This window comes from Mus musculus, chromosome 3, assembly GCF_000001635.26.
Source record: "Mus musculus strain C57BL/6J chromosome 3, GRCm38.p6 C57BL/6J".
Classification (NCBI taxonomy): domain Eukaryota; kingdom Metazoa; phylum Chordata; class Mammalia; order Rodentia; family Muridae; genus Mus; species Mus musculus.
The window spans coordinates 80,676,536-80,688,725 of record NC_000069.6 but is presented as its reverse complement, the minus strand read 5'-3'; the positions used below and the strand labels follow the sequence as shown (position 1 = coordinate 80,688,725).

Below are 12,190 nucleotides of genomic sequence, written 5' to 3'. Positions count from 1 at the left end.
TCTCATTTAAGATGACCTTGAGCGCTGCCACGAGGAACAAGGCAAGGCTGTCAATTACAGGAAGTACTGGAGAAAATGGACGTGTTATGACTCCAGAATTTCCCAAAGCAGTGCATGCTGTCCCTTACGTGAGTCCTGGCATGGGAATGAATGTCAGTGTGACTGATCTCTCGTGATTGATAGGAACCTTCTGAGTGCCTTACACAATGGTTTCCTTGTGTGTTTATTGTCAAAGTGGTGAGAGGCATCCGATATCTTGAAGGCTTTTCTTTCAGCCAAGAATTCTTAACTATGTGGAGTTCACCTTGAATTGTAAGGAAAGATTAATTACAAACAGAGCATCCTTTTCTACTTCGATGTCAGAGGAAGCGTGGTGGACATGCACAGCTAACATGGAAGTACTATCACTTAACTGAAGTCTTTGTACAGACAACAAACCCGTTTCCGCAGCCACTATTGTTAGTCTCTTGATTCATAATGACTAAGCACACTTGACATCAACTGCATCAAGATGTGACCTGTTTTATAAAAAAAAAGAGGAAAAAAAAACATTTAAAATAAAAAAAATATTTTTAGGTATTTTCACAGACAAACTGGCTTTTAAATAAATTTGCTTCCGTACTGGTTGGTTAAGACAAAAACAAAAACAAAACAAAACAAAACAAAAAAAACAACAAAAAAACAAAACAAAACAAAACAAAAAAATAAAGTCAAACTGTGTGGGAAGTGATGGGGAAAATGGTCCATGGTATCAGTTCCATATTTTTCAAAGCCAAATATGTAAATGCTGAGGAAGGAAACAGAGGAGACTCCAGTCTTGTAATTTAATATTGTTATTAAAACTTTAATGTATCCTGTTCTTTAACATTTGGTGTTAATATGAAACTACTTGGCGATGCTTGACATTTGAAATAAACATTTTTTCTATTGTTTTATTTGCAAGTGGTCCAGTTAATTTTGCTTAGCTACAGTTTGGTCATACATCCAGTGATCTAAAGACACTAATGCATAGTCCTTAGGATCCCCTAAGAAAAAGACCCCAGTTAAAATACAGGAATAGTTTTTCTTTGACAAATAGAATTTACCCCAAATAGTATATCTAAAACTATTTTTTCTGTACATCATATATATAATAGTAAAATATTTGTTAATTAAAAAGCATTAATCTATATAGATAAATGCTTGAAGATTTAAAAATCAGATTTATTATCAAATGTCAGATTGTGTGATTTTCTGCTCTTCAAGTATTTAAGGTTGTGTAGGAGCAGCAATCATTATATATAAAGTGAAAAAGGCTTGAAGGTAGCTGTTCAGATACTTATACACTGGCCAAAATCTATAATCTAAGTATGTATTTTTAGTTTTAAAATTATAAGAACTGACATCAGTTTTTGAATACTATAGTCACCTACAAATAGTTTCTTTCCACTTCTATCTATAAAATCAACTCTAATATATTAATTCTTATTTATGCCTCAAGTAGAAGGAGCACTTTAATTTGTGTAATGTGGATACTGTTCCATCTCTGTAACTTTCCACTAAAGAAATCATACTACACTATTTGATTCATTTAAGCCATCTATCTTCCCTTCCTTAAAATATCTTTTATGTTTATTTCCACTAATGTCCTCCAAATAAAATTACTTTAGAGTTAAAAGCAACTGACACCCAGTAGTTATCTTTAAGATTTATATGTTATTTTTCTCTCATAAAAAATCTGTGTAATATTTGATGTCTGACCAAGTGCTTGGTAGAGCATCCTTACTGACTATTTTTAAGGATCAGAAATGTAAGATTTAACAGTAGCCACTTGCATTCTACATGGTAACATGTAGTTTCATGATGATCTTCACTAAATTTTACCATCCCTTCTATAAATTCCAAGATCATACAAAATAATTTGAGTGCATTACTCATCAGGGATTCTGGAGGTACATTTTAAGTTTTAATAATAAATGCTAGAATGACCAAATTGCAGACTAATTATTTCCATATTGTACTTAAAATGAGTTTTTAAAAATTATTTTAAAAGAGATGACTATATACAATCAAAGCTATTTATTGTACCTCTGGGCCTACTCTTCCAAAAATTGAGCTTATCAATTTTTCTCTGTCAAGCTTGAACTAATGTAAATAATTGGAATAATGTAAAGTTATATTTTCATGTTTTTATAGTTATGACAAGAACACTTAATGTAAGAGTATCTCGAGTATGAATAATGTTGATTGGCTAACACAGAGCTCAGTTTTAGGCAGTAAAATCTAGTTCAATATCCATGTAACAATGCATCAGTATATTGCTGTATAGATGTGTCTGTGTGCATATAAGTGATAAGTGCTCAACAAAGAGTGGTGACAGCTCTCTCAAGGTTTTTTTTTTAATTCATTTTCTATAAACTGTTATGGAAAGACCAAAATAATTATGAACTATTCTTATGTAAATTTACAATTGTCCTTTACTGTACATTTTGTTTACAGTATAGTACCTTATTCTCTGCTGTGTTAAGTGGGTGTCATACTCCAAGGAGACAAACACTTTCTACAACTTCTATTGAAGATTCTGGGATTTCCAATTTTTCATGTGTACTATGTCTGAAAATGCTTTTGATTTTATTTTTAAATCTAACATCTGATGGATTTTTCAGAGTGTTGTGAAACCTTCAGTCATACATAAAATATGTTCTTATAAAATGTCAACATCTTTTTATTTTGTTTTTACTTAATGGTATATCAATCTAATAATGAGAAACCAAAAGTGTATCATATATCCCCCCCCCCAAATCTAGATGTTTTTAGTGAGGGAGGGCATCAGTTTGTCAGCAAAGTCTGAATAGTGTCAAGGCAGAATATTTTTTAATTTAAATTAAGAGAATTAGTAATTCTGGTATTTCACACCTATACTCATTAGGTTCTTTGGACATATATAGAAATGTGGCTATTGATTAAATCACTTATTTTGTAATAGACAACACTGGTAACATACCAGGCATTGTGCACTTAGCCCTCCTACTGTGCAGTCATCTCATTTGCTGTGGTACTCATATTAAAGAGCAGGAAAGTAACTTGCTTTAAAATATGGTTTGACTTTTAAAAATTGACCACTTATTATTTAACTTAAAAATTCTTTCCACTTTAACTAATTTCTTCACAAAGCTGGTCATTTGAATAACTACACAATCCTATTTATATGTACTTTAAAGTTATTCCAATATTATAGTTCTCCTAACTTGAACATAAATTTGTAAAAATTTTTATACTTAAATGTATCAAGTACTTAACACACCAATATAAAGGTGATTCTGCTTAAAAATACAGGAATTTTACATTTCTAATCTGTAAATACTGTGGATATTTTCATGATCAAGGTAGTACTTTGAGAATAAGAAGAAAATTACTAGCAACATTCCTGTAAAAACCTTTAGCACCTACCATATCTTAAGGATATCATTAACTTTTAATTTTAAATGAAGTGTATGTATGTGCGTGCTGATGTGGGAATATGCCCATGAGTGCAGGTGTCTGCTGATAACAGGGGTGGGCCCAGGTATATCAGAGCTAGAGTGGGGTTATAGATGCTTGCCAGCTCCTAAAATGGTTTTTGGAGAAACTAGCCTGGGTCCACTGCAAGTGTTCTTTCTTAACCACTGAGCAATCCTCCAGCACCAATAACATCATTAAAACTTTTTAAAAAGAACCTCTTTGCAGTTCATTAAACTATGACATACCAATTTTTCATACTTTACCTAATGGCAATCTGGAGGTCCATCTACATAATAGAAACTATTCGATGACTTCACGTGTGGAATGATTTTCTGTGTTTTTAAACTTGCTTTCTGCTGATAAAATTGATTGTGCATGGGTTTTTTTTTTCTTGAGGGGGGGCGGGGAGGGTGGTGAGTCCTCTGAAAGAAAGTGCAATTAGGTCAAATGTATCTTTCTATTTAATTTATATGTTATATGCAGGTGTTTGATCGAATGACTTAGAATGTTTATAACACTAGCATTAGTTGGAAATATATACATTAATAAGAGTATAGTATTAACTTTGGACACTTGATTAGGTAAGCTTGACAAATCTTTATGAATAGATTCAAAAGAAGCATATTAAAGAAGTTGCCTGAAAGTTGCAAATATGCATTAACTATGGAAAGATGTACAAGGTGCTCTGACACTTAAAACTGGTTTAATTTACCTCGCCGGCACGGAGGATGGGTAAGTATACACAAACTGCTCTGAGACCCTGAACAAAAGTTGAGGGAGCACTAGATGGTTTGGGAAATATTGAATTAAACCTTTTTTAAAACATGCTTTTAATATATTGTTTGGGTTAAACCATGACACAAGACATTTTGTTAGACACTCAATAATTACACTTTATGTTTAAAAAGAACAACCCACGAACAGCACACAACACTCCAAGCCCATGGAGGTTCAAATACATTTATGTAAACATAACATCTCAGAAAGTTTCCACAAGCTCTAAAGAAGTACCCAGAGCTAATGTGGATCATGAAGAATTTGTGAATGTCTTGTGTCCTGTCTGTATCCCTTTCTTGCTTTATATTTTACACTCTCTTTGTACCCTTAGATACAAGTGACATTTGTCACTTAACATATTTCCAATACCATACTTTCTCAGTGTATAGTTTCATCCATCTTATTTCATTGCATCCCTCCCTCACACTGTCCATCTAGCTTTGACTTTCCTTATGAGAAATTTTGCTTTGAGAACACGTACAATGCAGTTCACTTCGTCCAAGACAGGACTGAAACTTTCAAAGTCTTTTTAATGACCATAGCAAGGAACTAGGAATCTCTCAAACGAAAGAGGAGAGCATGTGTTAATCTCCATGTTTGCATCACACACGTATTCTGATCCAACATGGCTGCTTAGCTATATACCCATTTCACCTAAAGACTCCACATTCAGGAGAGTTCCTGGAGGATGCAGGAGGTTCTCTGAAGAAGCAGAAAACCTGAGAACTCAGTCTTATCTTTGCCCATCAGGGTTTTGATAGCCACTTCACTAGAAGTACAACCTATTCTCTATTTTAATTCAATTCCCTAGGATTTTGAAATTTATATCTCTCACAAAGTATAATTATAACCTAATTTTGCTATTCCACAGCCAAACTCCTTTTGGATATGCATAAACTCAGAATTATTTAATTAATGATAACCTGGATTTACTGAATAAATTTGGTCACTTTTCTTTCTTTCTTTTTCCTTTCAGGTTAATGTGCCAATTTCATTTTACTGTAAATTGGAATGTGGGGGAGTGGATTAAACTCTTGGGAGGGAGTCAAGTCCAGCTCTCTAGCTTTATCTTCCCCATCCCCTCACCTCTGTGTGTCTCCTCAACTGGAGTATGTGGATACTAGGACAGTTTCCCGGAATGATGAAAGGAAAGACTGTATCTTTTAAAATTGATGCTTGAAGAAACAGGTTCTTGCATGGGAGTGCCACTCAGTGCAGAAAGTTTTGTTATTTGGTTCAAAATGGTTTTTATCATCTTAACACGCTAGTCAGTTTTATCTGCGAACATTCATTCAGTAACTCACTAATTTACCCATTTGCTCAAAAAAATGCTTATTGAATCTATTAAATAGTATTTATTAGAGGTAAGGGCTAAATTTAAAGCCTCTATTTCTGAGAAGTTTCTATAAATCATGCTCTGATGTGTTCCCAGCCACATAGAAATAATTTGGTTTTAGGGTTAGTATCTGACAATTAAAATTGGTATATTTACCTGTTCTGTAGAAGACATTGTACTTTCCTTCAGGACAAAAGTCTTGGCAACATTCATGAGAAATTGCCTCTAACATGGAGTCATAATTTCCTCTCAAAAAAGCTTATATTTGGTAAATTGCTTCCCTATAATCACAAATTCTCTTCTCTACTCTCAAAAAGTCAAATTCAGTTCATCAACAAACACCACAGTTTGATGATGCTAACCTCTGCCTCCTACATAGCATAGTTTACATGCACCTAAAATCCATTTCAATGATAAGAAAATAAGAAAACTTTAGATGAAATTTAAGTAGCAACAGGGAATTTCCCAACCAAGTACAGAACAATTTCGAATTTATCAACGGAAGTGGTTAAAAACAAGTATCTGTATTTATTATTGTTTAATTTATTTTATTTGCATTAAGTAAGACATAAACTCAAAGCAAATAGTTTGATTTGTGTGAGAAATGTTTTAGATGAATTCATATATATATATATACACACATATGTATAGGAGTGTACATGTTAAAGTCAATTATTTTAATCAATACATAATTCATTATGCCACCAGCAGTAGGCAAAGAAACACATTTGCTAGGCATCAGAATCACTCTCAATTACAAATTAAGAAATGTATATTTTACATTTATTTTTATTTGACTTTCATAATATAATTTATAGGTTTTTCAGGTATCTATAATATTTTTTACAGCATCTTTTGGTCAAGAATTTTCTGATACAAAATTCCTATTCTTCTAGGAGTTTTATGATTTAAGCTTTGGATGTACTGGATTCCTACCGTCTGAAGCACTTCTGTGTAAATTCAGAGTTCAAAATAGCCCAGTGGGAGTGGTTAGCAAGTTTCTTCAAACAATATGTAGCATATTGAAGTCAACAGTACTCTTACTTTGCCTCTGCCTTCTATCCTTCATTCTCCACCCTGTCCCAGCTCCACATCAAACCCTGTTTGGATGCTTGGTGAAGACATACATTGTACTTTTATTCATCTAAATCTCATGGCTTGTAGTGAGGCATAGCAATTTTCCTGGGATTTCTAGGTCATAGTTGGCATAGTACTTCCTGCACATTTTTCTTACACATCTGTGCCTTCGTTTTTCAGTGGAGTAAATGCAGGCTATCTGTATTGGCCTCACGTCTATTTAGGTTATTTTTAAATTAAAATGTAATTTTGGACTTATACCTAAACTCAGTCTGTATCTGTAAAGGTTTACAAGCGTGTTTACATGCGTTATTGTGTTAGCTATTTGTGTTAAAGAGATAAACATGTCTGTTCATTTTAATTTAATGTTTTTGTGTGTTTCTCTGTGTGTATGTTTATGTGTGTATTAAAAATATTCCATATCTTCTGTAGTATTTATTCTTATAATTATTTGAAGCATTACTAAAATATAGTCTCAATTTTTAAGCTCAAAACATGTTAAATGTTTTAGAGTACATGATTGTGACTAATTTATAGAGGCTTACCATATTAATAAATTCTTTAAGTTGGAAAAATGATTATAAGTCACCCAGCCCCTAACCAGAACATGCCGCTTCCATCTTTGTTTATATTTATTTAAATATTTGATTACTCAAGATTAGCTTTCCATGAGTCATGGTTTCTAATTAGGTATCAAATGGTCTTAGCATTAGAAAGACCTCTGGTGTCAAAGTTACATTGTTTCATCTATTGCATTTCCTCATCAGCAAAATGAGAATGTATGGGAAATAAATTATTCAATTTCAGAAGTGGGTTTCTGGAAACATGAAAGAAATATACTCCAATATCAGCATACTATTTTCAAACTTCAAAAGATAATAGGGTTACCAGCATAGTTCAAAGCATCACTGTTCATTCTGGAAAGGCAGTCGGCTGATGGATGACCTCCTTTCTGAGGAACAGAGGTGAAATCATAAGTGAACAGGGCAGGCCTCATAAGGAGCAAAGAGGCTCCCGCAGCAGGCTGTTCCCCTCTCATCACTCGCCTTCTCCTGCCAGAGAGAGTCTTTCTGTTCTCATACTACTGAGCTATTCTACACTAGCAGGTAGATCCTACGTAGAGAATGCATTTTAAAAATAGTAACTTTGAATGAACATAGGTACACGTTAGAACTTGATTTTCTACTCAGTAACTTCTCTTACTCTGAGTAGAATATATTGAATAGAAATAGCTGGAGAAGCATTATCATAGAGTTTCAGGTTACTGATATATATCTGGTACATGAAAACTTACTAACACATATTTATGCTACTAAATATTTAAGATGTAACTCAATCATTTAATATATGTATAAGCAAAGAAACATACATGCCCATATTTCCTTGAAAGATGAATGAAAATTATTTTTAGTTGGTTTATCAGTGAAGAAGGAGTTGCCATTCACATTCACTTGCTTTTTAAAAATCTGAAAATAATTTACATTAAAATATAAACATGCTTTAAATAATATGCCAAGTATATAATGCAGATATAAATGTTACTATTTTATTACTGACATTTATTAAGATACTAGTTTTATTTTACTAGAACACAAAATAATAATGCATAGGTTTGTAGTTTTAATTTCTACACAGGTGGTTTCATTGCATAAAGTCCATTTATAATAAAACTAGAGATATCTCTAGTTGATTTTTCCCACCTATCTCAATCAATTGTGTTCAATTATTTCCTGTCATGTAAAAAAAAATTACTTTGTCCCTTGTACTTAAATGATTATCATGATATTAAAATTTGAATCAAACTAATCCAATTAGCTCTGAGGTCCAGACCAATACATTTAATCATCAATTGGTATTAATATTACTAAGTATTTTTAATACATCTTGACACTTGAGAGATCAAGGCAGGAAGATTATTCGATATGGTGAGAACTCCCCCATACGCACTCCCAAATAATGCTGGTTATTAACCATTAACTTTCTTAGGTACCAGTCATTACTTTACACACAACATTTTTGAACATAGAATTAATGAGATTGGTGTTATCAATACACCCATTTCATACTGTGAAATGAGGCAAAGCTCGACCCTATTATTTGCTGACACTCCAGTACCATCTAGAAATCATTACAAACACATTACATGTGATACCCCTCATGGCTGAGTTCCTGGTGTTTCCAGCCAAAGCTTTTCTTCCTCAGACAAGTTTTCTTTTGTCACATTTTTGGCCCTGGATTTCCAAAAAGATAAATGTTCTCGAATGCAGAAAAACATAAGTGAATTTCATCTTTTTGGTAAGTGCGAAAAATATTGAAACCAACTTTCTAGCATTGAAATCTATCCCTTAGTTCCCAATTCATATTGATGACCATATATCATCAGGCTAGGTATTTTGCAATTCATTAAGTTGAAAGGAAATATTCCTGAATAGCCCTTAATTTTGTCTTAGTTTTATTTTGATATTTGTTATTTCTGCCTGTGCTGAGTCACCTCTAGACTGTCTGTTGTCTGAGTCCCAAAAGGCTCATGATCACTTTTTCTGTTTTTATTTAATCATATTGTACTGACTGTATGTGTATATTAAATAAGTGTAATTCTACTAAACTTTAGTACATGGGTCTGCTCTGCCCCGACCTGCAGGACCTAGGGCAGGGGAGAGAGAGTGAGAGGGACAAGAATCATGAAGAACGAGAGCAAGACAATTTGACTGATCAAGCTCTGAAAAACTTTGTTCTGGAATGGCAATATAAGAAAGAGGAGACTTCAAGGGAGCGGGGAAGAGCCCAGGGGCTCTCCGAAGGTCAGGTAGCAATCTTCAGCTCCTGGAACCAATGGTCACAGTGTCCTATCTACCCACAAATATTCTTTCTGTTATGACCATGAATGTTCTCTCAGGGTTGTTTATGTAATCTAGAAAATTTCCACAAGGCCATGGTTGAGGCTATGGCTCCTGGCATCTCCTCCCTTTTAATTATTTTGATTTAAGGCATTAAGGAACTGGGGTGATCAATAGTCATCTCATCCTTGGATGAGTGGGCGTTAACCAGCAGGGGGAGCATTGACTTGATTCCTCCCGTGGGTGCCATCACGACCCACAGTCATGGCTCTTGGTGTCTTTTGGGGAGGGGAGGCAGAGCCTTAGAAAAATCCTTAGGATAAGGTTGACAAACCAATACCAACCTCTTTGCAAACCAGGTTTGTCTAATGGGGAATTCAGAGACAGTTCGTGTGAGACCTCTGCCTGTGGTGCTTAGCCTCACAGCACAAGCTGATGCTCGTACTGGATTCATTTTATCAAGAACCAGTATGCAACAGGTATGAATCCTATGCAGCTCCTAAAGGAGAATTATCAACCCCAGGTTTGGCAAGGCCTCCATCAGCCAAATCAAGTCTATGATGACTTTGCAAGGCTCTTGATGCCATGGAATCAATCAGCTGTTTTATAAAACCAGTCACAAGGAATCAGAAGTAGCTCTTTGGCTTCTATACACTTCTTTACTTATATTTTTTAATGATGCTAACTGAAATAGAACTACTTCAACACTCCCATTCTTCTCTCCAGCTCCTCTGATTACTGGGCCCTGAACCTGTCTTATGGCATCCTCAACCTCAAACTTATAACCTTTCTCTTTGATTATATTTGTTACACACACACACACACACACACACATATGTATGTCTAGATGGATACAGAAAATACATTAATAGAACTTAGTCCATTTTTGAAATATTTATGTTATTTATTAATTTATTTGTTTATTCAAGACTAAGTTTCTTTGTGTAGTTTTGGCTGTCCTGGACCTAACTCTGTAGCCCAGGATATCCTTGGACACAGAGAGATCTGCCTGCCTCTGTTTCCTGAGTTCTGGAATTCTGGGCATGCACGGTCACAGCTTTGATACTGAATCCATATTTGTTCTTTGTGTGTATATGGTTTCAAAGCTGAACACTTTGCCTTTGACAAACAATTAGGGAGTCCATCCTTGCAAAAGGCTAATTCTCCTCCAGAAGCCAATGGTTGTCTGCAGCTCTGTCTAGGGATGGAGACTTCTTATCACACTTTTGAAATGGCATACATATGCTGATGAGGCATCCTTAAAACTTAAAATTCAGTGTAAGTCTCAGGCTGGCCTCACATTCATCTTCCTGTTTTAGGTATTTGAATGCCCAAATGATAACAAATGTAGGCCACTGCATCTGGCCTTTGCCTTCTTTGGGAACTGGAAAGTATCTCAATCAAGTTCTGTTGAGTAAAGATCATTTCTGCTATTTTCCAACTAATTATATCAAAGACAAATTTGAATACAGTATGTTCTATGAGAGACACCTAGAGAAAGCTTGAGACAGGAACTATATCAGGATGGCTTTGGCATTCCTCATGTTCTGAACTCTATTTCATAAGCCCTCCTCTAAGTCCTTCACTGATGACCCAGCTCTGTCAACTATTTTTAGATTTTATCATTAAAAAGGAAGATCTGAGGCAAAAAAAAAAAAAAAACCATATGCAAAAGTCAAGAGGTATCTCACATATTTGGTCTAAGATTCTGAGACCAAACTACTAACTACTCAAGTATAATTTAACTGCACTCTAAGAATAAAATTAAATTTTAGCTGTTAAGTGATGAATGGCACTATTTATCTATCCATTCATTTATGGATGAAATTAATTATCCATGCTTATAGTAGGGAATCTGAATTCAATCAACAAAATAAACAAAATATCTTCAGACTAGACATCAAGAAATAAAAAGGTGAATTATATTGTTTGCTAACTTAACATTTTTTTTTCTTGGGCATAAGAATTTTGCTCAGCATCATGCATTCCCTGATTTTGTGTCCCCAGTGAGAGCAGTATATGGTTTCTGAACCTGTTATAGTCCTGCACTCACTAATAAAATGCCAGCCATACATATTTAACCATTCTCCATTATTTGTCAAAGCAATCAAAATAGACAGATTGGTTTCTCCTGGGAGGGAAATATATATAAAAAAACGTTTCCATACATTTTGCCAGATATTTATTTACTTTGTATTGGGTGCAAGAGATATACAGGTAGGTCATTATAAAATCAGTATTTATTTTCATAGTAGTTTGTCCATTTAAGTTAAATGGCAATAAGCAGAGAAATGAACACACTCTGGAGCATGGTGACAACTAGGAAGGTAAAGTAAGTGACATAACATGCTAACAAGAACTGGGGACATTTCCACTCACATGGTGTCAGGGAACATGTGTCACCCCTAAAATGTGGTTAAAACCAGTCAGAAAACAACAATGAGATTATCACTCCTCTTTCAAATATCCGAGGGAAAACTCTGGCAACCTTTTGAAATAGATTTAGTAATTCAAGAAAGCAAGTGACTTGAACAAATAGGTCTTGAGGATAGTTAGAAATAGAACTGAGACATTATCCCTGGGACGTTTTCTGCATATAACTGTAGAAAGCAGGGGTTGGAAGGTTAGCTTGACCTAAGAACTTGATAATCAGCTTGTGTAAAATCATGAAATGATGCAAAAA

The 12,190-nt window shown here is 34.3% G+C and overlaps 1 protein-coding gene across 28 annotated transcripts in view; it reads left to right on the top strand.

Annotated features, from left to right (window-relative positions):
- The window catches only part of Gria2 (glutamate receptor, ionotropic, AMPA2 (alpha 2)), a 122,778-nt gene extending 115,502 nt beyond the window's left edge, over positions 1-7,276 (top strand). For 7 of the 28 annotated variants that reach the window (XR_001783662.2, XR_001783652.2, XR_001783657.2 and 4 more), the window contains one exon: positions 12-5,822. Coding sequence is in view for 2 of the 28 variants with exons in the window: in NM_001357924.2 (NP_001344853.2) it covers positions 12-176 (165 nt within the window). In the remaining 26 variants the exon portion in view is untranslated. The other 21 variants (NR_152147.2, NR_152148.2, NM_001357924.2 and 18 more) reach the window with 9 other exon arrangements.
- The last annotated feature ends 4,914 nt before the right edge of the window (positions 7,277-12,190 follow it).